Below are 27,166 nucleotides of genomic sequence, written 5' to 3'. Positions count from 1 at the left end.
GAGTGAAAATATCCGTTTGTAACCGTCGATCATCGATATATGAGAATCGAATCCACGCTCGAAGCTAGTTGGTTCATGGAAATGGAATTGAAATAAAATGAGGTTAGGAATCAACGAGGACTATTGATAACACATGTTGCTGAAGATAAATTATGTAAAATTTCAATATATTCCGTATAATGATGACCCGTTGTACTGACGAGAGTTCGGAAAATGAAGGTTTGTTTATGAAAAAAAATAATTCGTCTCAGAATAAATTTGTGGAACGTCGACGAAGTAAAAACAAATCTGAAAATATAGTAGCCAACAACAAGCATGGTATTGTTGTCAACGAGAAAACGCAAGAAAAATCTGCTATCAAACAATCCCCAGTTAGGTTTGGGAGTAAAATGAAAACAAACGAGTTTAACAGGCTGGAGGATCGAGATTTGAAGCAGGTAGGGGAAAATCCAAATATTCAAAGTCAGCACTCTTCCGATGATGAGCACCTCAATAAACCACGTACCACCAATAGCATCAAGCTAGAACGGTTTTCATCAGACTCTGAAAGTAGCGACGGAAATCCAATTTTTCGCAGGGCATCTAGGAGATCAAAACTTGCATTTGGCGATAGTGATGATGAAGCAGCAACTCCCAAAAATTCTGAACATAGTATGCGTGTACATGATTCTGGAGATGAGTTGATCGATAATTCGAAAATTACAGCTGCAATTGAAGAAGATTTTATAAGAAAGCCTACCAAACTTTCTGCTGTACTTATTAAAAAAGAAATAGTATCCAAAAATGAAGAAGAAGCATTAGATTGTGCGAAGCTGAGTAAAATTGAGACAAATACAAATTTTAGTCAGCACACAATGTCTCCAAGTTTTGGAAGTGAGGATGAAGAGAATGAGCGAGTCGCGGGCAATAGTAGTGACTCTGACAGTGTAATACCACCATCACAATTTTGGCTACATCAGTATAAGAAACCAAAACTAAACATTGACAAAGCATCTGGAAATATTTCTAAGAAATTATCTACAATTAAGAATCTGGACTCCGAGGATGGAAGCACAATAGTAGAAACGCCATTGATAAATTCTCAATCACCTTTGAAGAAAGAACCTCACAGAAAATCACCACCTAGAATTACGAAGACAGAAATTATTAGTGAAAAATATAAAAGGATTAATCAAAAGACCTTGAAAGATGAAATTGAATCGTCCCATGAAAAACAAAGCATTATGAATAATGCTGATACAGTCAAGGGAACAAATTCAAAACTCACAACTTTGAAAACAAATAGCTTTAATACGTATTACTCTCAGGGTAGTTCAAACAATGAAGATAATTTGGATAGCAGTGGTGACGAACTGAGGAAGAAATTGAAATCGCATAGCGCAAGTCAAGCCTCTGAAATATCACAAACTCAGCTAAAAGAAATATTGGCTTCAGAACGCAAAATATCAGACGACACTTTCAGTGATAATACAGAACAGATAGCATTAGTTTCTGCCAATAAGAGTAAGAATTATAAAAATTCACGAGATTCATCAAAACAGAAGACTGCTGAAAAGTCCAAAATATTGAATTCCAGTTTTGGCCATCAAAGAGCACTGAGAGAATTTGACTCTACCAATGAGCCGCTGAGTCCTAAAAAGTCACAAACTGTTTTGGATAATGATCCCAGAGATAATAAAATGTCAGTGAACTTGGACTCTTTCAATAAGAGCCACAATGCCAACAAATCACAATGTTCGACGAAGCAGATGTTGGCTGTTAAGCTCGAACTACCTGACCACAGTTCCAGCCATAGTAAAGTACAGAGTGAATTGGACTGTACAACTGAGACTCAGAGTCCTAAAAAATTACAGAATTCACTAAAACGCAAATTGGCTGCAAAGCAAAAGCTATCAGATAACGATTCCATAATTGAACCAAATGTAAAGGTGCAAAAAAAAACTGCTATGAATCAGAATTTAAGAAAAAAGCTAGCTAATGAACCTTCAGTAATTACCTCAGAACCATCCAGTGATGGTGGTTCTAACAAAAAAGTGGATTTACAAAAAACAACACCATCCAAAAATATTGTATTATCTCTCAAAAGACCCAACCACATAAGTGCATTAGGTTCAAAATTTGATAACACGCAAATGATTCTTGAATTCAAAAGTAACAATAAATATTCAGAAACTGGTACATTTAACAATGCATCAAATGCTTTATCATTTGTCGAAGATCAATCAACTTCTCACAAATTCTCCACTTCAAACCAGGCTAATTCTGATGATGACAATCCATTTGAAAAGAGCTTTAGCAACAATATACCTGCACTAACAGACAGTGTACTACCCAAAAAAAAATCCAGACGCATTAGGGACAGTTCAAACGAGGCAGACCCTTTTGTTGCAAAAACTTGCACAAATGATCTACATGAAACTGAGCAAGATAATCAAATTTCTAGATTGGTATCTTCACCTAAGAAATCTGGGTTGGGTGATGGTTTAGAAAATAAAGAAATATATTCACCCGGTGAAGTCAAAACACCTCTTAGGAGAAAACGTTCAGAGGCTGATATTGATATGCCAGTATCAAAAAAACGTTCAAAGCTAACATCTTCAGTGACAAACAAATTGCCCCAAGCTATATCAGATTCAGATGACACAGATTATTTAACACAATTGAATACAACACTGAATAAATCAATGGCTCTCATGGAAAATAAATCAGAAGCTGTAAAATCAAGTAGAAACAGAAAATCGGTGTCAATAAACATGAACCATGCATCAGCACGTAAATCAAATGGTACCAAAACGCAAAAAGGTATTCTGAAAAAGCCCGAATACCTCACCAATGACAAAAATCAAGAAAATGTCAGTGATTCTCAAGAGCAGACTGATGTTCAACAAAATGATCAACCCATTGAAACTCTACAAGAAACAATCAAACGCCCATCGAACGTGAGTACTTTCTTTACTTGAAATACGGTATACTGTGTGTGTTTAATTTACCCAAGATATTAAAATTTGGCCTACAGCTACCAGACTTTCAACGACAGGAAAGTTTGATCGAAGATTATAGCAAAGTCAGTTTTGCTCTCAATGACTTATCTGATGATGATGAAATTTTCATTATGGATGTTCCCAAAACGGTCAGTGAATTTTTTTATCACCATTATAGATTTTGATTTCAACCTAACTATTCTTCAATGAAATGGTGCACGACCATCATGGGAAATATTTGGATCGCACATAGTAGTATATTGAAATATATCCTGTTTCACGTATACTCTTTTCAATTCACAATCATTAAAATAAAACTTTGGAAATTACACAAATTTGCAGATTGTATTATTATCTACATTTCTACAGTCAATTTTCTCATTTCTACTCATTCCAGGTGAACCCGAAAGAGTTGAAAGGCCAAAAAATTAGACTGTGGGGTAAGAACAAATTGCAAATTGCAAATCAATTATATGAAACATATGAAGAGGATCCCACAAATATATCTTGCGTCTTCAGCATTGACGGAGAGCAGTGCTCGTATAAAGCTGGTGAGTTTTTGATGTCATTAAACTTCCTAACTTTATTTACTGTTTTAAGTTACTGTTTCAACACAACATTCAACTACGTGAAAAACTTAGCGGAGGAATAGATTATTATTCTTTGAAATTGACCATAAAACTATATGATATTCTACTTGTTATATTTTTAGTAAATTTTGGTCATACTTGAAGGCAATTATTGGAATCTTTTAGTCTTTGATCATGAATAACTTGATAATTTTTTTTCCACATTTGCAGTGAACTTAACACCAGTTGGATGTATGAGAGTTCGTCAGAAACTACCAAAGTCTTTACAGATCGAAATGGCTTCTGTCGAGAAAATTACTGTGCCATTTCCTGAAAACCTGAAAGTCAGGCATCCCTTATTTGGTGCAGCGTATGAAGACAAAATTAATACTAAACACAACAAAATATTGAATGATAATGGAAGTTTAAAAGCAAAATCAGAAGCAAAGTTAAAGACAAATAAGAAAGCAAACAATGCTTCTGAAAAAAGGCCTCCCATTAAAATAGAAAAACTCTCCATGAAAACAAAAAATGTTCAAACGAACGAAAAGAAAGAAGAAGATGAAAGTAATTTTGAAGATGATGTAGAAAGGACAGTACAACGTAATAGTAATTACTCTGTATCTAGTGATTCCGATAGCAATGAAAGTTTCTTTCAAGACGTGAAACATAAGGGGATAGGGAAACATGAAAAAAGTAAAAATTCGCCAAAAAATTTATTTACTTCAAATGTTGACGAAATACCTCTATTCACTAGTTTGACTTGTCGTACAGAAAAACCGATCCTCACTAGTCAGCAAAAACTATCATCAGTTAAAAATTTAGGATTATCACTGAACTCATCTACCACAAAACTTGAAAATTTTGATAACCTCTCAGAAGACAGTAAATTTTTTAGTTCAACTCCAATTAAAGTAGATACAGATCAGAAGAGGGATGAAATTTTTTCTATCAAAGTTGGAAAGAAGAAGAACCGTGGCAATGACATAAAGTAAAAAGAGTTACCATAAAACTTCATGAAGAATTAGATTATGTCTCTTTTTGGAATAAAGAATAGTTGTCAAATGCGACCGGTAAAAATATACGTTTGAAGATTGACGTTATGAAAAAATTAAGCAACAAAAGTATACAACCATCAATCACCGTGGAATTTTTCTATCGTAAAAGTGACTAATAAGTTTTGAACATGGTCAAGCAGAGTAGAAATATTTTATAAATAATAAAGTGCACATATGCTGAGAATATATGATTATCAATCGCTTAATCATCATACAAACATCAGCCATTTCAAAAAAATATAATTAACTAGTACTAGTAAGGAATTGATATTACATACGAATCCCGGTATTGAATAAGCTACCCAAAACCTGGCACCCAATGAGTATGTGATTCTTGGCTTCTCAACTCAACAAATCATTGTAAATGTATGAAAAAAAAAGACTCAAGAAAGCTTTTAGTTATCAAATTACTCATTGAATGAGTAACCTTGACGTGGCATTTTTATAAAAACATGACAATGTTTCAATGTTCATAAAATGTATGTAAATTAACTTTAATAAATGAACATCTCTTTATTACATTCTATAAAATGAGGTGTCAAGAATTTTATGAATTTTGTCGTTTTCTTAACCTGTTTTCAAGTATTTTATAAAATTAAATTTAAAAACAAAATCAAAAATACAAAGTTGTTTGACATGATAATACCTAAGATTTGCTGTAATTTTAGCATTGATGATGATACAACCTCTTCCGAAATGCGTTGCTACGTTAACATTCAGCCATTCAAGTAATTGACAGAAGTTAAATACATCACTACTTCTCAGCTCACGATTTCTTTGGCAATCAGAATAGGATTAGTGGTCTCTCATCTTCATTTTTCTGGTAGTGGAGTAAATATATATATAGGTTTATCTGTCTCCGTAGCATGATATTAGATATTCCGGATAAAATAATGCGATGCAAATCTAAGGGAAGAAAATCAAATATTACAATATATAGCTCTCACCCCTTGTATGGTTCAAAGTCGTATTTTATTATAAAATTATTTCTCCTTATATTTATTATTCTAATATACAGACGATCTAATTCGTGTATTAACTGTAGTAATTATTCAACTTTTAAATTATATTGGAGCAAGTTGGTGTATTCTTATTCTAAATCTTATTTTTTGTATAACTGCCTAATTTTATTAATTAATCTATCTCAAAGAATTAAATTATATCGATACAGTCTAGTACAGCACGCGCGGAAAAAAACAACTGTCCAAGTCCTCCCACAACACTGGAACGTAATTTCCATTTAACTTTCTTAATTTTATTCCATAACTCCGCTAATAAAACGAATAGTTTAATGGTGGAGCTATAAGTTTGTGACCTCCTCGTCCTTTGTTTCATAGCATTACCTTCATTATTACTTTACATCTTAGAGTACATTATTTAATTTATTTACAATTTACAGCATTAATGAAATCATCAATTATACTATATCTACATTCTGTCACTGGCTGTAATTGTGTTAACGCTTATGGAAAAGAAAAAAAAAACAACAATGAGCAATACTAATAGATTTTTAACACTGAAGTAATGCTAACAATGTTTATGAGTTTTATACAGACATTAATAGCTTTTTTGCAGGTTATTACCGACAGTCAAAAGTTTCTAAATTATACTCTGCAAATAAATCATGGTTTGATAGTACCCATAACATGTCTGAACACGCAACATAATATTTGCATACGAGTTTCTGAGTTTTGAAACTGTTTTTCAATTTGTTACTTGATTTCTTTCTATGAACTTATAGAAATGCTGATTCACAAAACGTGCAGTCTCAAACTAGTAATAATCATGTACAAGTTTCTTTACTATTGCTAAAAGCTGATAATTTCATGATTTATTGGTATTTTATGTAAATGTTATGGAAAGTCATTATCTAAACATTTCTGTTGTCAACTGTGGAAAGAGTTTAGAATCGACTCCGGATTGCAAACCAAATCAGAAGAAACAACGTTTCTTCCATGACTTACTGCCCCTGGTGTCAGCAGTTTTGTGTCTCCCTGATGCTGCTAGGGCATTGTCAAGCTGTACCTCTTTCCTGATTAATTTTCGATATTCACAGCCAATAACGGAACGTACCCATAGTAACTAAAAGGAAGTCATTTTTATTGGATCATCAAAAAAAAAAAATTTAGAAAAAAATTAGGGTAACGTTGTCAACGCAGACTGAATTCTTGTATACGTATAGACATTGGTTTAACTTATCGATTCTATAGAGCTTTCAGCTCCTACCTGCCAAGCCAGTGACAGCTTAGAAAATATCCCTCACAACCAAATTGTAAATGGGCCAACCCGCGCACACACTTATTGGGAGATCTATACACATAATTTCTAATGATGGGGCAAAGTTCAGATGATCTGTATTTCTTCAAATCAACACCGAACGAAATATTAATGTTTCACAATAGAGAAAGAAAGGTTGAAGTTTAACTCCGTCGGCATTTGTCGACATGATTGTCGGTTTCACGGCTCGCTGAATTATTTTTAGTACTATATTTACTAACATTATATTTCGCAGTATTTTTTATCATTCGCATATATGATACATGAATTTTTATAGAGAAAACATAATTATCTGATCTTTGTAAATCCAAGTCACAGATAATTAATGCAATGCCATTGATTGTATCTATACATGGACGGTGCAACTAGATACTTAAATAAAATTCGAGTATCTAGTTTTATCATAATCAAATGTATTACAAGCTATTCTAAAGCTAACTGAGCACAATATATCTATACCATAAAGCCAGAGCCAAAAGTTGAGTATCCTTAGAACACGGATCAGAAATTTATTTCATCACATTCTCAGCAGATTTATTAAGGAATAAAGAATAACTAACATAAGGTTTTTTAACTTTGCAAGACATGATTACGTGAGAGGTATAGATCAGTAACAGTAAAACGATATGGATCAAATTAACGAAAGCAGTATATTTTCAATAGACCTACTAGACCCTGGGGTTTTGAAAGTTATTTGAATTTGAAGAATCGGAAAGTCTTTACAACTGGATGCATGCAAGTTTATAGATACTGATAATGCGTAGGCAACTATGTTTATCTGTGTTCAATTATAGCGAGCAAACAGCCTTGCATAAATTCAATAATTGGAAACCTTACGATTTCACTTGTTGCAACGGTTGCACTAGTTTGATATATTCTATATTATAAGCTTGCGTTAAGTATATCATAAGATCAAACGTCAAACAAATGGCATTTCTCAAAGGATGATTTTCAAACCACAGATTGTCTGATTCTAATAGGTTTCTGGAATAGGTGGTCATTTACAGGGGAATATTATAATAAATTAATTTTTCATGTGTGCGCGGAAAGCCACGATTATTTATGTCAATAGGAACATAAGAATTACTAATTATTCATTAGATAGAAGCAAAATTATGATTTAATAATTGTAATTAACTTTATTACGAATTATGCCGTTCTGAGCCAGAGTCTTAACTGCACAGCACATCATATCTTGGGCATATTTCCTAATATTTTACAGTAGTACAAATTATTAGACCCAAATCACTTTCAGAAGTTTAAAATAGAATAAATAAATAGTAATCGTAATTCACGATTTTCAATATCAATTACTTTCATTGATTTTTCATTCTGTTCATTGTGAAAATAACTAAACTAAGATTCAATCGCATCCTTCGCCACGAGATCGTAGTAGTGTAGAACTATTATCACACAGATGTCAAGTTTAGTTCCATTACACTTTGTTTGGCGCAAACGATAATAACATGTGAAAACTTAGTAAAAATGAAATTCCGGTTCTGAGGCTGCAAGGTACCGATTTTAATGTTATGTACAATTAGATTATTCTTGGATATTTATTAAATAATGCTATTTTGCATGTTTTCCGGTATAATATGTCAGTCTTGGATTGCTTTAGCCAGAAATAGGTAAAATATTCTTTAAAGAAAACTTTTCACAATTGTCAACAGATGGTGGAAATGACACTTTAATAACTAAATGACTGCCTATTATCAAATTTCCATCACATACTATTGTGCTCAGAATATCCTTTACTAGAATTTCAATCCTCAGAAAAGCGAGAATAAAAATAACTCAAGCATTATAATTTATAATTGTGATGTAACATTCATTATGCATGTATGTAAAACAAATTTTAGAATTTCTGGCACAACCTTAAATGAACTGAACACATTAATCAATCAAACGTGATACAGAATTTGATACATTCCCCAAGACATATGTTAAACATTCTTCGTTCTTAATATGTAAGAATAAACAAATGTTCTGTGTCATGCCCTCCATCTCGACATATGTACATGTATATTTCATATGCACTTTAGTGTTCAATGATACATGCATACGTGAATGCTTAAATGGGACACTTTCTATCAGTTCAGCCATTTTTTGTGGAACTCTCTCAGATATCATTCATAATTGACCATATTTTGGTACTATTTGAAAGGAGCCTTGGTATATATTTTTCACATTAAATTTTCAAATCACTTCTGTCGATATATGAATTTTTCTTCTGTAACTTATATAACTTCAATTGAGCAAGACTGACAAAAAAGTTATTATGACCAAAAAATGTTTGTTTTCTCTGAATTTTATAAGGCATTAGGTCTTATGTTGATGTTCAATTAACTTTGTATAATCTATAGAGATACGTAAAAAAAAATATAAAACACTAGGCATGATGGGCATCGACTACATAAGGGAATAAAATTTTTTCTTATAAGTCTTAGCATCAAATCGCATCTGTCCGACCATATGTGTCACACCGTCAACACGTAAAACTTTCCCGAATTGTTTTAGTAATAAAAATATATTGACACAATGGTTCGTCTAATGCGATTTTGTACTGAGACTTTGGAAGAAAATTTTTTTAACTACATCAAATGACCATTGCCCACGTTGCCAATTTTTCTATAGGTTTTTTTTACATATCTCAATGAATTATATAAAATTAAGAGTGACATTGAAGATGTCCGTTTGTGTGAAGAAATTTGATTTGAATTTTTCTTGTGCTCAAAACAGACTAAGCGAATCCAAATTGTATGAATTACAAAAAAAAAATTGACCTCCCGAAAGAAGTCATCTAAGGATCGCAAAATAAAATTATGCAGATTACTTTCAAGTAGTAGTAAAATAGATCAATTGTAAGTGATATTTGACAGGGTTTGAAAAAACTGCCTGAACTGATGGAGAACACCTCATATACGAATTTTTAACCTAAGTGCTACCTTTTTTTGACACTCATTCTTTGTTTACAAGACCATAGATATTGTAAAGCGTTATGATTTTTCAATAAAATAGTTTGATTTTGTGTTACAATTTAGGATGTTTGTATTTTTTCTCTGATCAAAAAAATTCATATTTCATACCTTTAAATTAACCAACCTTTTTACAATATGTTTCATAAATGTTTAATAATAATAATAATAATAGTAGTAGTAATAATAATAATAATAATAATAATGTAGTTAAAAACTTATTTACAATTCACCGATCCTTTAAGTATTTATAAACTGTGATCGCTAAAACCGGAATATATCAATTTAAATAGTTTCTTTGTACAAAATTACACTACGAACCAACAGATGTCCATCTGAGCAAACCTAACTACCTAGCCACATTTACAATTATGAATTACATTGTAGGTTCACTTATTTATTTCTATTCTATTGGAAAGTATGTAATTAGTTTTATAATTATTGCCATTGCGAAAAATAAAATGGTATATTTTTTAAGAGTCGTTATAATTGAATGTTATTCGATGCACACCATTCAACGTGGTAAACTGGTGAGCTCTAAGTGAACAAAAAATTAAGCATAATGTGATTGACACTTATTGTTAGTACCAGTATGGTAACAAGTAAATAAATAACATATTTTCGTTTGGATCACTAAACTAAAAAAAAAAAGAAAAAAAAAATAGATTAGAAAACAAAAAATTTAATTAAATTAAATAATAGAAAAAAAATGTAAGGAACAATACTTAAGTATATATAAATGGCATTTTTTCGGCAAATACAATGGTATAAACCGTCGTTGCTTCTGGTATGGGTAGAGCTTAACTCTGGTTAAGCATAATGACGTCCCACTAAAACGCTCTGGTTCGTTCTGTTCGTGATTAAAGGCACGAAATATTGGGAAGAAGACTCAAACGTAGAAATGAATTCCAAAGTTTTATCAGTATTTAACAATTTCTTCCCCATATTCGTCGATACACTCAACATATTTCATGTCTAATTCCCGATCGTATGTTCACCTGTATTTAAATTTCGGCTCAGAGACCGCCCTGATTCTAGTTCAACCCGTTTCGACCATGCTACAGAGTAGGGTTTATTCTGATTTATACCAAAACCGCTTGCTCCGCCCCTACCAGAAAGTACCAGAGTCGCGAAAACGCGTTTGGTACCGTTTGGTACACTTTGGTTGCTATACCAGTGCTCGCCAAAAAATGCCTAAAATTAGATATTATTGGTTACACCAAAGTCTCAGTTGTTTGGAACTCTTATCACCTCAGATTGTACTATATAAGATCATCGACTCTGGATTGACGTTATAGATATAGCTGCCATTTTCTGAACTGATAATATATATATATAATAATTGGGTTTAAATAAATATTATCCTCAAGATTACTACCACGTTGATGATTGCATACATTTGACTCAACAGCAAGGTCGCTAGAAGAGATCACAATTTTCCAATTGGCATGACACTATTATTATTACGTTTCCAGGATGTTTTGTTTCATGTTACTTTTATACTATTATCAAATGATTATACGATTATTTCTCAGGCAGTTGTGCCACCGATTACTAATTTATTTAATAAAACACACAACTCCATGTAGTCTAGAGACCTTGTTGAACAGAACTTACTTAACGAACTTTCTTGTAGGGGGGTCACGAGCCAAGAATACTCCTCACAGCTTGATCTAATGCAGCATCTTTAGATTCGCTGTTCTGGGAGGTTGATGTGGTTGCAGGGAGGGGGGGTGGAGGAAGAGGGTTTGACGGGCCTTGCTTCAGATTCAAAATGCTGTCTATTGCCGATTGAACCTGGGCAGTTATATCGTCGTTATCGTTGTCATTATCGTTGGAGAGATGCATTGGTGGTGGACATTGGGCCTGTGAAGTCAAAACTAGTCCGTCTAAACTGTCTGCATCTTCTAATAGATCTCTTTCTAAATCTGTGGCACCGCTCCAGCGGCGTGCCGTAACAGGGACTGTCTCGCAAGAATTTTTCAAAATTAGACCCGAACTCACTACACTACCACGATATTCACCATTGGCTCGCGTCCTTTCACTCCTCGATGTCCGTGTCATCGCACTACTATTGTTACCACTGTTTTTACATTTTGAGCTGTCACCAGATGTAGGATATACACCTAATTCCTTTTGTATTTCAAGCCACTCATCGTAATCTCCACTTGTACAACTCAATGGTTTTATCAGAGGTTTGGTATCTTCATCCATCTCTGAATAGTCATCTTCTAGTTCTCGCTTGACAGCTACATTAGCAGGCATTGGCAGAGGTTTTACATCGTCCGCTAGGCCAGGCTCAACTTTTGGAACCATAGGTTTTTCCTCCTTTTTAAAGTCTTCTACAGTTTAGATAATAAACGATTATGACAATATAAATAAAACTCTTGTTACGTTTTAAACAAGAAGCTTGTGACTGAAGAATAGAAACATGAAATTTAAAAAAGTAAACTTCACACCAAAACTGACACAAAAGTATGAGAATATAAAAAACTTTTGGCAATAACTCGTACCATTGGCTTTAGCCTCCTGTTCTCGGAGTCTACTTAAGATGCTCTGCTCCTCGGCAACAAATGTCCGATCAATCATCATCAATTCCGAAGTTCTCACCTCTCGCTAAATACAAAAGATTTTTATTGCAGAACATAGCTACAAAATAATGTGATTAGTAGTTGACTTTGTCAGGAAGATATACTCACCATGCTTTCCATAAGTAACAGGTACGTATATTTATTCATCATAGAGTTAAATTTGCTTAATAGATGTTTAGCTGTCTCCTCAAATATTTCGTCCGCTTTTGCCAGATCCTTTGAACTAAGCACTTGCTCATTGAAACAGTGATATCTAATCAAACGCTTACATGCGTCAGATTTACTACTAAATGGACTATTCATATCTGGGTTTATTGCACCATTTTGGTCTATTTTCAACTGTTGTTCCAGCCTAATAAGGAAAATGACATAAAATAATTATCCAATTTATAGATGACGGAAAGTTTATACAAGCTTTCCATCAAGAAATATTACAAGAAATAATTTTTTATGGAAAACTGATGGCAATTAGTTTTGTACTTGTGATGCAATGTGATGTAATGATTAGTGAAATTATAACTGTAATACTCACAAATCACTGCGATTCATTTGTCGACAAATTGGACTTGAGGCAGGCCTTTTGACAGCTTGTCGTGGGCTTACCAAGGGCGAACTATTATTTCCTGGAGTATTTAATTGTTTAATCTGGCACTGGGATGAACTTATATTCACTGGGCTTTGATTTTGTTGAGGACATTTTGACGCAATTCTGGGTGAATTAGATGAGACCTGACTGACAGGAGATCCAATTTGAACTTGGATTTGAATTTGCGATGGTATTTCCTGTTTGATTGGACTGAGCGTTTGTATATTAGGTTTCACATCTAACGGATCCGTTTGACATTGCGTTGACAGTTGTACAGTTATTTGTTGAGACAGTGTTTGATTTTGTAAACTACTTTGTGCTGAACTCGTCATGTCATTCAACCCAGAATATGGTGTTGTGCTCGTACTTGATTGACTCGGCATCGGTTGACTTTGATTCTCATAAAATTTATGCTGTTTCGACTCAACTGGACTCATGTTTTGATGATGAACCGTCTGGGCAGATTGTGGCTGAATATTTTGCTGTCCCTGTAATATTTCCAAATTGTCGGTATGAGTAAGTAATGTGAATGATTCAATGAATTTGTTTTAAAAATTGAAGTTACACAGGTGATGAGACTTACTGTAAGTTGCGCCTGTGTTAGATTGCCGACAAAAGCAGTACTAACACTACTTGGAATATTAAGTGATGTAGAATTTGGAATTGGAGTATTCGAGGTGGTAGCCAAAGAAGGATTGCTAAACGTCTGTGTTTGAGCTGTCGATGTTTGATTTTTGCAAACGCTTGATGACTGAGAAGTAGGTACCGAGGTTGATACAACATTAACACTCATAGTTGACTCAGCTCCCTGAAACAACACATTTCATAAAAATTCGTATTGTATATATTATAGTAAACCGATTCAACGAAATATATTTACGCGAAAAAACTGAAGTTAATAATACAATGTAGTAAATGTGTTCTGTAATGATAGTAAATGTTATTTTATTCTCATACTCACACTGCTTACTGGGTGAGAAGTGCTACTGATAACTTTTCCGCTGGCAAAAATTCTGCTCTGCTCGTGGTAGAGCTTTGTTAAAGCAAGCTGTTCAGCTTGATTATTGGGTTTATGTGCAAGGATTGCCTGTATTTGTGCTTGAATATTTTTCAGCATCTGCTGTTTTTGCACAGGCAATTGTATAGTTTGCACCCTTTGGACCAATTGTCCATTGGGTAAAATCAAATTTTGATTATTTGGCATTGGTGAAACTACAGAACCGTTAGTTGAAGTTGGCGGTAGTTCGGATTTGTTTGAATTTGTACTCTGAGCCATCAAACTTAAGTTTCCTTTATTAGTGCTATCACACAGGCTAGTTTTTTGAGTCGATGTTGTTGTTGTCATTGTAGTTCGAGATACCGCAACAGCTTTGGCAACCTATAAAACCAGGAAACGTTAATGTAAACCACAACTTTTTTCCGAAATTATATATCTTGAATAAAAGCGTGTAAACAGTAAATGTTGCATACATATTTCATGTTTTGAAGTTACATTCTCAATGAATTTACGGAAACCATAAGAGAAAGTTGAATATAATTCGAAGAATTTATGATGAAAAAGATTGCTTTAGATCTGAATTTCAGTTGAAAATTAATTAAAATAGAATTACCGATTGAAAACTGACGTTTTGAGCCGAAGTAACAGCGACCTTAACTTTCTTGGTAAGCTTGGCTTTCTTGGGTGCAGAACTAGTAGTTGTTGAATTATTTCCCAAACTTCTAATTTGCTGTTGATTTAGATTGTCAATAAATTGAGTTGGAAAACCTGAATTCTGTATTTGTATTTGTTGCGGCATTTGAGATGGTGCTGCTTGTACGACAATATTCTGGATATTGTTTTGTATCGTTGGTACTCCCCCTGAGCTGTTTACAATTATTTGACTAGTAGGTGTATTTATTTGTACACCTTGCAAATTCTGATTGTTGGAGTTTGGTTCTCCAATGACAATTTTCTGTGTTTGATTCTGGTTCTGGGTTTGCTGTGAGACATTCAGCTGTCCAGATAAAAATTGCTGCAATAACTGTTGACTTATAACTTGCATTTGCCCATTAGCATTAGCAATTAATAACTGATCGTTTGGGTTCAAGTTACTCAGAGCATTCAGAATTTCAGGTGTAATTTTCGGAGCATTATTGAATATACTTGTTGCAGCTGAATTCATCGTATTGGTACTGGATGCTTGAACCTTCTGAAGATCAGTCTGCTGCATATTTCTCTGACAAGGAGAATTTGAGATCAAAATTTTCTGTTGTTGCAGGTTGTTTGTACCACTTTGAGAATTAGGTGACTGTAAATTTTCTGAACAGTTCGTATTCACATATGCCATCTTGTGCTGTTTCAGACTGACATTTTGAGAATCAGTAGTTAAATTTTGTTGTTTATTATTCGTTGTTCCATGTTGCAAATTATTGGGTGCATTTTGATTAACAATATTGGCTGAATTATGATGTAAATCACTGGCAATATTACAATGCAAACTTTGTTCCAAGTGTTGTTGAGTAGCAGGTGCATTTTGTTGTGAAATACTATTTTGGTGTTGTTGCTGTTGTGCGCTAGCAGCAGTGCTTTGGTGTACATTTTTGCTAGTATTTTGCTGACCACTTGTAGAAATATTTTGTTGCATGTTATTAACAGAATTTAACGGAATATTGTGTTGTAAATTGCTACTAGTATTGGGATTTTGTTGGAATATGTGCTGTACATTTTGGTTCTGCAACAGTTGACCAGTTTGTGTTGTTTGCTGGTTACATTGAGTCTCTTGCTGCATATTAATTTGCTGTATCGACTGCGCATTTTTTGGAAGCAGATTAACTAATTGAGAGTTTACCTGCATCGAGTGAGTACTCTGCATGGGCTTTTGTGTACCATGACCAGTATGCTGGGAATATTTAACAGTTTGTTGAGGACTCAATTGTACAGAGGAATTAGTGACTCGATTCTGAGTTACATTCTGGGTTTGCAAGTTACGTCCATGTTGTTGATTAGGAGCAACAGGTTGGCCAGTGTTTGGAACTCGTTGATTCGTTTGAACTTGGAATTTTGGGCAAACCATTGAAAATTTTTGGGATGAAACTTCACCAGATAATTGTATATTGGGATTAGACTGCTGATGGCTTTGTAGATTAGTATTCGATGTTTGGGCAGTTTTTGTAGTATTTGACATGCTATTAATATTCAAATTCATGGACAGTTGCACGTTCGAATTCTGCATAGAGTTTGCATGACTTTGCGAGTTCAAACTTGGACATAATTGGGTATTCTGATTTGCGGAATTACTCAAATTGCTTTGCATATTCAAATTCTGGGAAATCTGTAATTGCTCAGGACTCGTCGACAGGGTAACATCCTGACAATTTGTTGGACTGGTAACTGCCGCTTGAGGTTGGTTCGATCCTTGATTTGCTGTAGCCAAAGGTGATTTCTCAAATTTCTGCCTACTGTGCGATTGCATCTGTATCATTGGTTGATTGTGTCCAGTATTTTGTGGTGATCCTGATGCCTGACCAAGAAGTTGAGATATTATTTGCGAATTTTGTCCACCACCTTGAGTCAATGAGCGAATTAATGCCTGAGCTGTGGCTGCATCAATTTCTGGATGATTGGGTTCTGGTGTGTGATGCAAGATGAACTTGCCGTCTTCGCCGACAGCAAGTCTCAAATGTCCAGAAATGGGATTTTGCACAGGTGTTTGTAACTGTGCTAACAACTGACTATTCCGACTATTCTGGTTACTCTGAGTTTGTGTATTAACGTTAATCGTATTACAAATTGATACTTGTGTCAAAGCTGAACCTAAGCTTTGATCAATACTTTGTTCAATTTGCATTTGATTGGATGTTTCTGACTCAGTAACTAAATCTGTATCAAACATGTCATCGTCATCGCCAATTCCAGATATTTTCATGATACTTGCCAAATCTAACTTTGGTGGTTCCTCATCTTTTCTTTTGGCCTTTTTCTTTTTCTTTGCTTTCTTTTTAGGCGGAGGTAATAAATTATGATCAACTGTATGAGTATTTGACGAATTATTCGAAGTATTTGCATTTGTCACTTGTGTAAGTTGTGTCTGGGGGCTTTGCACCATGGTGTTTTGTATTACTATCGGATTACCTCCACTATTTGCTGGAAATAAAAAGGATCGAGTGACATTATTCACTGATGTATCGCACACCATATATATATTGTTATTTTTACTTTGTAAAAGAATGTTTTATTTTCTATAACTATTGATAATGTCTTTCGCTCATAGCAAACTTACGAGGAGCTGGACTATTTTGGTTATGCCTCAAAACAGGGGGTGGAGGTGGCGGAAAACCGTTAGGTACAGCAAAAAATGCTGGGGCCAAGCCCTGTAGCTGCATTCCCTGAGCTGTCACGACACGAACCAGTTGTTGTTGGGTCAGCTATAATTTTGAAGCGAAAGAATTTTTGCCAATTTCGGATGAGTGTATTAGAAAAACAACACGCTCAGCAATTATCATCGCTCCACTATCATGTCCACCTAGGTTATAGGTTTGGTTTTCTTAAAAACAACAGGCGCATGCATAACACACACATAACACAGTCTTAGTTTCATTACCAGTTCAGATTGAAAAGTAATGACTGAAAAGTTTACTGAATCCAAAACTCGACCTTGTAAATAGTGTTGAGTAAGACATGGATATGAAAAAATTCTGTTTAATGGGGAAAAAATTTGTCCGGATTATCTATACCGCATGTCGTTTAAAGCATAATATATGAACATCACATTTTACCTACTGCAAAAAGTGTACCCTCATAGTAAGAATAATCTTAATGTAAACTTAATATCATTGCTGGGAACTGAAAGTGTAAACTATCGATAATTAGTGATTGAAAAGTTTTAATGAAGTCGGAATTAGAAATGGTCGTCTTCTTGATATGTTACATTCTGTACACTGACGGTATTAATGAATAATGTTCAATATTAGTACATCCATCCACTATTCAAGTATCAGCTCAAAGACTGTTCGAGAAAAACAAAATAAAAAATAACGTGAATGACATGCTGGCAGGTAAATACATTAATTCCATGAATTGTCGAAATGACAAGCTTGTAAGCTGATTGTAAGCAATGATGATAGCAACAAAATCCAAATGACTAGTAAATACATGAATGCATTATGGTGGGTACATTCATTCAATAGTAATTTTCGTGCAATGTTGACGAATGAATGAAACCATCACCTGTGCGGTATGCGTTTGTTGTTGGGCATTCGTAGGTGTCCGTAGGATCAATTGAACACCACCGGGCTGCTGCTGAACGATAACAGGCCCTGAAGACGGTAGAACCTATGCACCAAACCCAATTACAGTGATCAACACCCACAAGTTTTGGTTGGAGAAAGCATATTTTCAAAACTTTTGAAATATTAAAAACATTTGTACAAGATATTGAAAGCAAAGCGCTGAAATGTATGTGATAATGTGATACAATGTGAAACAATCTGAGATAAAAATGTAAGAATGTTACTGTATAATGCATTACACAAACCTATGAATAGGTCTGTGATTTTTGCAAATAAACTGAACACTTGAAATAAAAAAATCAAATTCAAGATTTGAATAAAAATCGAATACTCGGTTTTACACGTAATGGAGCAATTAAATCACATCCAAACAGCCGATATTTCTATGGGGATATCCAATTGACATTTGAAAGAAGCGTTATATGGTTCTTATGATGATAAAATTAGTATTTGGGCGCAATGATATTTATGGATCCCCAAACCCTAGCATGAAGATGAACCAGTAAAATACACATCAATAAAATAAGGAATGAAACTTGTCGTCAAGATTAGTATTGAGGTGACATAATAACCTGGTTCAGCAAGAGTGGACCTTGCGCTGTAGGAATCATGGTAGCTGTTGTGGCGTTCGTCTGAGGACCAGTAAGAACCAACTGTGGTTGAGATTGTTGTGGAACCTTTTATAAAAGAAGTGGTATTACAACATATACTGTAGCAAATTATGCAAAAATTATGAAAAATAAGGTGGACATATCGACGTCACGAAATATTCAGACATTTGACAGGAATTAAATATGCATGTTTGCCAAGTATGCTAACCCAGATAAAAATATTTCATCAAATGTTTCTGTTACTTATATATTATATTTGACGTTGTCATTAATCAAGACTTCCTCTACCAGTACTAAGTGAATAATGAAGAGCAATGTATGTACACTTTTCGTGAAAGAAAACGCTGTGATTAAGAATTTGGCTATGGACTTCAGATTTGAAAACGGTACGATTATGCATAACTTTAAATGTTTATAGATTTTTACCTTCTGGGTTAACATTGCCTTAAATATTTTCAACATATCATTTGAAATTGTCAATTACATACGATTAATTGTTACATATTGGTTCTGAACCTATTTATATGCATAATAAATTCAGATTGTACATGAGCATCATTCACCTGACTCGTAACAGTGTTGGTGGTTCGCTGTTGTTTTGGCTGTGTAACACTAGCTTGCTGATTTGGAGGCTTAGGCAAAATTTGTGGTGGTTGTTTGGTTGGTTTGGTGGTGGCAATTTGAATTTGTTGATTTCCAATCAAGTGAGTCCTCGTCACTAATTGAGTAGGAGTGGGTTGGTAATTTTGTGGATTACCATGAATAATCTGTAGAACTTGCATCCCTTGTTGTAGTATTGGCGTATTGGATCTTACCTACAAATTAAATAGATTGTCATGAATGGTGGCTAATAGCTGATATTCGTACAACTCAAACTATCTTGATTTGTCAGGTTTCAGTCATTATTATCGAGAAACTCCAAGGAGATTAAAAAAAAAATACAACTCTTCAAAATATAAGAATCTTGTATCATATGAAGACATAAGGTAAATAGTTGTATAAGACTGTAAACAGAGACTAAATATTTCATTATTACTTATTGCAGGTGATGAATATTTCTTTCATTAAATGTGAATATATCGAACATATGATTTACCACTGGTGGACCAGGGCTGCCACCAGGCGCTGGACTTCTGTTATTCATAGCACTGCCAGCTCCTAAGTGATGTGGACTCTTGGCAGGTGGATAAGGACTAGGCGCTGGGCTTTGAATGGGTCCGATACTCATTGGGCTTTGCATTGGGCTCTGCAGTTGGGTCCCAAAACTAGCATTTGGAGTTGAAATTGAAACAGGACTTGGACTGTTTCTATTTGATTGCATTGAATTAGATGCCGGGCTTCTTAGTAGAAGTCGGTTTGGACTCGGACTTGGTGTAGGTGGTGCTATATTTGAAGCAGGACTTTTCATTGGTATTGAAAAGGGGCTACCAGGCGAACTTATATTCTGACTTTGAATATTTTGCACATTCTTCACATTGTTTAAATTGCTCATTGCGTTCAAAGATGTATTAACACTATTTAGCGTTTGCGAAGAACTGAGAACAGGATTCAAATTCTGGGAAAATTGCCTCTGAGGGTGAAAAGTAGTTATGTGTGATGCATTCGAAGAAGTTATATGACTTATAGTGGAATTAGGGTCATTCGAAAGTGGGATATGCTGTAACGTTGAATTAGGAGCCTGGGAAACACCGGAGTGCATTGTTCCAGCATTTGTTAAATGCGTGATGTTTGATGCTTGAGTTATATTTGAGCTGCAAAGCGTAGGTACGCTAGATACTTGTGTGAACACACTTGAACTCGGTATGTGTGTAACACCGGAATTGGAAATATGTGAGATTGAAGAAACACTAGAATTTGAAGTCAGATGTGACACATTTGAACTAGGAATATGCGTAATGTTTGAACTCACAATATGTGGGGCTAAGCTCTGTATACTTTGAATGGTGGGAAACGAAAAGCTATTCGAATTGCTTGAACCTATGCTGCTTGGTGTCAAGCCACTATTTAAAGCGTTTAGAGTTTGACTGAGTCCTTGGTTTATGCTGGTTGTAGTCAAATTTGTACTTATACTTGGATTTAATGTCCCAAAATTGGAAACACTAGAATTCACATTGCTTAAATTTGTATTTAGAGTGTTTAGACCGGGATTCACATTCGGATTTAAACTTGTTAGTCCTTGATTAATACCAGATAATCCAGAGTTTATGGACGATAGTCCAGAGTTAACATTTGTTAAATCTTGACCAAGGCCTGCTAAACCAGAGTTGATATTATTCGTTGTCAAATTCGAACTTAGACTCTGATTAATGGTGTTTAAACTTGAGTTTAGGGTATTTAGATTCGGATTTAGAGTTGTCAGACCTGGGTTTATGCCAGATAAGCCCAAGTTTAGGAGTGGATTTGATGTTGTAATTGCATTTGAAGTAAGAGACGTCAACGAGGTATTTAATAATGATAACGGCAGTCCCATATTAAGGCCCACCCCAAACGTGGGGGTGGCTGGGGGCAGGCCCATACCAGTCCCTGAGTGACCGAGGCCTCCTTGATTCAACTGGTTCAACTGATTTACATAAACTATGTGATTTCCATGGGTTGCTGATCCATTATTCTGCTCTTGCGCCTGCGAAACCGAAAAATCAATTTTTAAATTATGAATAATTACCAAGAAGGTGGTTACACCTCACAGGAAATTTGTGTGTCCAAATGAAAAATGAGTTGCATACTTCTATGTAAATGAGAAAGATTATATGACGTAATTCATTGCACGACATATTATAATATTGTTTCACTTTGACCAAAACTAAGTATGAGATTTGCAAACATAGAGATTCTAAGTTTTGCCTAACTACACTTAAAAAAATAAAAATATTAAACTTTGATAGTGAACTAAACCCGTGCTGTGAAACTGTTCCTTCGAGTGGGAAAACTTTTTTAACAAAATCTCATTATAAGGTGTACGTTGGTACTTGGATCATGAATCAATGTATCATTTGCAGAAATATAGGGAAACAAACAACTTACGTTATTTGACGGTTGTTGTAGGGCAAATGTTAGTGACTGACCAGTTGGATTGTGTGCTTGTAACTGCTGCAGCTGTTGCAACTAAAAGAAAATACGAAAATCAAAGATTAGTCAACACTGCCGATCTGTACGCAGTTTTCAAATACCATTGCATCGCTATTGACATGCTTGTGACAGTACCTGCTGATGCGTTAGTACAGCGACAGGATTATTACGACGTGCAGCTTGGGGGGGTGTAGAGGATACAGAGTCCCCGAGGAGAGGGCGTGGCTGAGGCTGCTGCATGCCCACGCAGCCCCTCGCAACTCCAGGCAGCCTTCAGCCACCTTTTCACCTTCGCCTTTGTATCCACGAGTCAAACCTGCAATTATACCAATGTAGAATTATTAAATTCATACATGGGATAATATAATAATGCATCAACTTTTAACAAAAATATTCATGCATATTTAGCAGCACAAGAATAAAGTATAGATTTTTTTTGCAATTCATGCTAGTGTGGTTCAAAAGTGGTTAGTGTTAATCTTCAACAGTTGGTAATAGGAATACGTTTAATTTGCTGCTGGTATCATCTTCTCTAATCAGTTATTCAAATTTAAAACACAATTCACAACAGAAAAGTTGATTTGAAAATATGCAATTGATCGTGGAAAACAAAAATATTTCATCTCACCTTGCTAATATATATCCAGCTATGTAATGCGAGTTTGCGTATTTGCGCTACGGCGCCACTCAACGCGTCTACGACCGACGTCTCCCGCTCCTGTCATCCATAAAACCTTGATGCTCACTTCGACTTTAATTGGTCAAACCGCAATTGAAATTATGTTATTTATTTATCCATTTAAGAACAATAGTGTCAGAGTTCTTCTGGTATATCTTGATTTTATTTTAAAAATCATTTATCACTGTATGTGTATCAACACTTCCTTATCGAATTGTTAATCATGTTTAAAAGGATTTTTATTATCCATTTAAGAACAATAATATCACTGTGTCTCGAGCATATTTAGATTTTAGTCTAAAGCACATTTGTAAGATTTCTTCCATTTAGATAACCTGTTTTATTTTCGCACTTCACTTGACAATAAAATTAATACCAAGACATGAACGAGAACTGGTTTTCGAGGTGACAGGGTTCGTAGGATACTCGACTGGGAATTTGGATTTTATCCTAAACCCAAAAGCCAAATATAATTAGCCGGCATCGTTCGAATCATTAAATATTTTCTCAAGCCTGATTGATCAATTGATTTGTGCATGTACTTTTAGGAATAGAGTTTGAAGCAAATTATATCCACTAAATATTTTTCACGATACACATGTACGTTGGTATATATCTTATTCAGTTATTCTTTCTTCATACATTTCGAGTTTAGGCCTTGATCTCTCTTCTTTGCTGCAACAAACAACAAAACATGCATTAATTCCACCTGTTTATGATACCATCTTTGCACTGGATACCTACATGGCCATAATTACTAGCAATCTAGTTTAATAAGAGCATCAGTGAAATATAACAGTTTTTAAAAATCTAGTATGGTTCGATAGTGCGACATAGTTATATCGTGACAATACGCCATCATAACCTAAAAACATAACAGAACCTAGATTCAGAGATGGAGCAAGCTAGTATGTATAGAAGTATTTTTTCAATCAAGAGGAATAAAAATTTATTTTGGAAATAATTTTTCGTTAATCACGAAGACAATTGATGATAAATTATCGAAAAAATAGGCATTATATGAAGAAAGTTCATAGATAAATATTGCGATGTCGTTTATCGCAACTGCTGCAAGTACAGACTTATATCTGTGATGATAGAATTTGTAATAACAGAAATTTGTAGGTTATAACATCGATCATATGTGTGTGGCACGAGTAAAGCGCTCATCTGGGCTCACACGTATAAGAGACAGTAGCACACAAACAAAAACCGTGTGACAAGAGTAAACAAAAGAATACGGCAGAGTAAACGGTATTTAACTGAAACAATAGTCAAAAACAATTGGAGTTGTGATAAAATTGCTCCTATCATTAGTTACGTAGTAAAATGTGGGTAGCGTCCCATCAAAAATTGTCAATTTACCTCCGAATGTAGTTGCCCACTCGCTATCTAGTTCCCGCTATACACAGTCTGACGGGTTTGACACATATATCACCTTAAACATACGCTTGACACTTCACAGACAGTCATGGCTTGTTTATAGGCAGTTATTTACAAAAATAAGTAATAAATAAAAGGGGGAACTGCGTTTGCGACGAGCCAAAAAGCGTTTTCACTTCATGGGAACAACGGCCATCATGTATTTATCAAGGCTGCCATTAGAACGAGGCCATAAAATCCCAAAAATGCTCTTTAAATCGATTTGTCAAATTAATTTCCAATAGAACATACGTCAATAATATTTTCCAATATAGGTTCGAATAGGTAAGCATAACATGAGATCATTCGTAAATGCTAACGATCAATTAGGCTCTGAAACAATTATAAGTAATATATTTATACAATTTATTGCTTACCAACGTGTCAGGTGAAAATCACCAAAGTTCCGTTACCCGTGGCGGGAAAATCTGCCAATAAGATATCGAAGAAATAAAACAGGAAACATTGAAACTCGTTTCATTTACTCTCTTTCATTTCTACGCGCAATTGTTCATTAAAACAGAACTATATCAAATACAAGGTCATTACGCGTAAAGTCGTTATAACAGAATGAGATATGAAACAAAATTCTAACCTACGCTGACACGTTACAAAATAGCTTAAACACAATTTGCAAAATTAATTTTTTTGCATGTACTGTTCACAACGCAATCAGTAGAATCTGAGCTTACAATCAATTTTAAATTAATTACATCGCATGTGCTGATTATTTAATTGAATAAATTAACACTTGATCCTTTACATAATTGAAATTTGATTTGAAACAGGTGATTCAACAAGGAGGTAATGATAAATAGCATATTAATACATTTTAGCAGTAATATGGCTTTTAAAATATAACAGATTTATATATAAATATAACAGAACAAATAGGACAGATTTACCGTGAAATAAATAATAGATTTGAATAATATTAGGACATTCATGTAGATAATCATACTTCATTATTCCAAATACATCAATGACTGAACTCTGCAAGCTATTCAATAAGTCCGTTACGTTAATCCACGAAATTTTGCCTTCATACCAAAAGAGTGCAGATGGCCACGGATTTCATATCGGACGATTTTTTTCTCTGCATTTATTTCAAAGAGAAAGTATCTACGTGAAAAATATGTCCCCTTCTCTGCTGCTTATCTAAATGTCGGGCGATCTTTTTAAGGATCCCCTACCTGCCGTGAGGCCGTGAAAGTATGGCCAAGCCCTCGCCCTTATCGGGCAGCCAATGAAACCGAGCCGTTACTCGGATTGCATGTCCGCCATTGGCCAGGTAGCGCGAGGCACGTGGGGGTGAAATCGGAAGCCAAGAGTGGGAGAGTTGGCTACTCTCCAACCTAACTGAGAGTGGGGTACCACGCCACGCACACGAAGCCATTCACAACGCAACTCAGGGACACAACTATTTTGGGCATCACGTATTTGAGTGAAAATCTTGGATCTCCATTCACTCTTCAAAGAGAATTTTTCTACACTCGAGGCTTGCCCCATTATTATCCCATCGAAAACAAGGCATATCACTGATTGAACAAAAACATGTAAAAGAGTTCAATGTTTTACCATTTAAACTGTGATATTTGATCATTGAGATTTAACGTCGTAAATACTCAAGGAGAATTGAATGTGATACGTGCAAATACACATTACTGCAACCTATCGGGAGAATTGCCATATAGGAGATAGCAGCCATTTATCAAAGAAAAAAATCGAATTGTACTTAAACTCTGATCGGATAATTAATTGAATGAAATCTATCCGGCATACCTTTGCGTGGAATATAGATATATTTCGACCTTAAAGTAATTGATTTAAACTAACGTTACTTCGAGAATCGAATCAGTATCAGAAGTAGACCTAATGGAGGGACCTGAATGGAGTAGCTACGAGACTGGCATAAAATGCATGCACGCACACAAGCCCAGCACGACGAGCAAACGTAAATAGCAGCATCACTAATCGAAAAACTATTCGCCCCGCGTGAGGAAAGTCCCTTTTTTTTTTGAGCATAGTACAGCGCGATACGAATACGCCCCACTGTAGCGAACGAAAAGCGAAAAACAGCTGACAGTCGCGGTAGCGACGTGCGAGACGGATGAACAAGTGAGCATCTACACCGGAAAATGGCCGCGCTACGAGAAATAAAACTGCGTCGCATCTGCAACGAAAATAGTTATAAACACTGGGAATCCTAATAAGCTTCATAAGGTCCCCCTAGGAGCCGTGCACAGCGTGAATGTAGAAGGAGAAACATGGCGGGTCCCCGTACAGCGAACTCGCCTAATAATACGAAAATCTAAAATAATTTCTAGTAAACACTCACCCATAGGATTCTTGTTAACGTGCCCCGAGCTACGGGGTCACCCCCCCTTAAAACACGGAAACAAACACTTTCATTGGTCCGACGCGGTAACGTCATAAACAATCAAACAAAACCTATTGCCTTCCCCCTCTACGGCAACTCGAAGATCACCACTTTAGTTCAGATTAGCGCCGCTATAGTTACCGCAAAACACAAATGAATACTTTCGGCATTTATTGCCTTTTAATTGATTCATTCATTTATGTTTGTATGCGTGGCGTATCTAGCTGGTTAATCGTATTCCATTCAGTTTAGATTAACATAACCTTAAAAGTGTCCATGTTATAATGCTACTTCCTAACAGTATTCTCCATTTAATGAATCAGTGATTTGCCAACTTTTTTTGTTGAATAAATGCTAATTGCCTGTAATTAAAACTAAGTACGGTGGTCAGAATAATCAAAATGCTTCCCACCATGCGAGGGAGGGGAGATCGAGGTGCGTGAATTATAAAACCTTTCAACCAATAGAAATTCTCGCCTGAATTCCGTGGGCGTGGTCTGAAACTAACAATGTGACGCTTGTAAGCCGACTGCAGTTGATTGGAGTCTAAAATCACAAATCATTTGCTCTTTTTTTCTATTAAATTTCTCGCTGTGCATTTACATCAAGAACAGAACTGACCTTCGTAAATGTCGAACCTTCGTACAGTGAAGAACTATCTTTTCAACGTATTAGAGGGTCTCAGATTTTGAGGTTATGTCGG

General features: G+C 35.0%; 2 protein-coding genes across 7 annotated transcripts; one reads left to right on the top strand and one right to left on the bottom strand.

The window, feature by feature from the left end:
• The first annotated feature begins 50 nt into the window (after nucleotides 1–50).
• LOC124174436 lies at nucleotides 51–5,007 on the top strand. The gene is made up of 4 exons (XM_046553604.1): nucleotides 51–2,939; nucleotides 3,017–3,130; nucleotides 3,379–3,532; nucleotides 3,782–5,007. Exons 1-4 carry the CDS (start codon nucleotides 180–182, stop codon nucleotides 4,543–4,545), a joined length of 3,792 nt encoding a protein of 1,263 aa, XP_046409560.1. The 5' UTR covers nucleotides 51–179; the 3' UTR covers nucleotides 4,546–5,007.
• A 2,997-nt stretch (nucleotides 5,008–8,004) lies between these two features.
• LOC124174434 (mucin-5AC) lies at nucleotides 8,005–26,745 on the bottom strand. 6 transcript variants are annotated; one of them, XM_046553598.1, is made up of 17 exons: nucleotides 26,422–26,745; nucleotides 24,461–24,511; nucleotides 22,611–23,336; nucleotides 22,118–22,298; nucleotides 21,938–22,018; nucleotides 20,013–21,536; nucleotides 19,480–19,731; nucleotides 18,878–18,982; nucleotides 18,244–18,348; nucleotides 17,297–17,441; nucleotides 14,648–17,160; nucleotides 13,999–14,415; nucleotides 13,621–13,845; nucleotides 12,984–13,525; nucleotides 12,560–12,803; nucleotides 12,374–12,476; nucleotides 8,005–12,202 (listed from the first exon to the last, which is right to left on the bottom strand). In XM_046553598.1, exons 4-17 carry the CDS (start codon nucleotides 22,220–22,222, stop codon nucleotides 11,502–11,504), a joined length of 7,062 nt encoding a protein of 2,353 aa, XP_046409554.1. In that variant the 5' UTR covers nucleotides 22,223–22,298; nucleotides 22,611–23,336; nucleotides 24,461–24,511; nucleotides 26,422–26,745; the 3' UTR covers nucleotides 8,005–11,501. The 6 variants fall into 6 exon arrangements, with proteins under 6 accessions (XP_046409554.1, XP_046409555.1, XP_046409556.1 ...); XM_046553599.1 differs by lacking the exon at nucleotides 24,461–24,511; XM_046553600.1 differs by lacking the exon at nucleotides 26,422–26,745 and having other exon boundaries at nucleotides 24,461–24,738.
• Nucleotides 26,746–27,166: the final 421 nt, after the last annotated feature.

The sequence above is a fragment of the Neodiprion fabricii genome, chromosome 1 (assembly GCF_021155785.1).
Source record: "Neodiprion fabricii isolate iyNeoFabr1 chromosome 1, iyNeoFabr1.1, whole genome shotgun sequence".
Taxonomy (NCBI): Eukaryota; Metazoa; Arthropoda; class Insecta; order Hymenoptera; family Diprionidae; genus Neodiprion; species Neodiprion fabricii.
This window is presented reverse-complemented; position numbering and strand designations above follow the sequence as displayed.

Excerpts from the sequence above, each read along its gene's own strand:
- LOC124174436 (XM_046553604.1), top strand. The coding sequence starts at position 180 with ATGATGACCCGTTGTACTGACGAGAGTTCGGAAAATGAAGGTTTGTTT. Across the intron at positions 2,940-3,016 it reads CAATCAAACGCCCATCGAAC|CTACCAGACTTTCAACGACA; the intron begins GTGAGTACTTTC and ends TTTGGCCTACAG. Across the intron at positions 3,131-3,378 it reads TTATGGATGTTCCCAAAACG|GTGAACCCGAAAGAGTTGAA; the intron begins GTCAGTGAATTT and ends TACTCATTCCAG.
- LOC124174434 (XM_046553598.1), bottom strand. The coding sequence starts at position 22,222 with ATGCAGCAGCCTCAGCCACGCCCTCTCCTCGGGGACTCTGTATCCTCT. Across the intron at positions 19,732-20,012 it reads GCAGCCCTGGTCCACCAGTG|GTAAGATCCAATACGCCAAT; the intron begins GTAAATCATATG and ends TTTAATTTGTAG. Across the intron at positions 14,416-14,647 it reads AAAACGTCAGTTTTCAATCG|GTTGCCAAAGCTGTTGCGGT; the intron begins GTAATTCTATTT and ends CTGGTTTTATAG.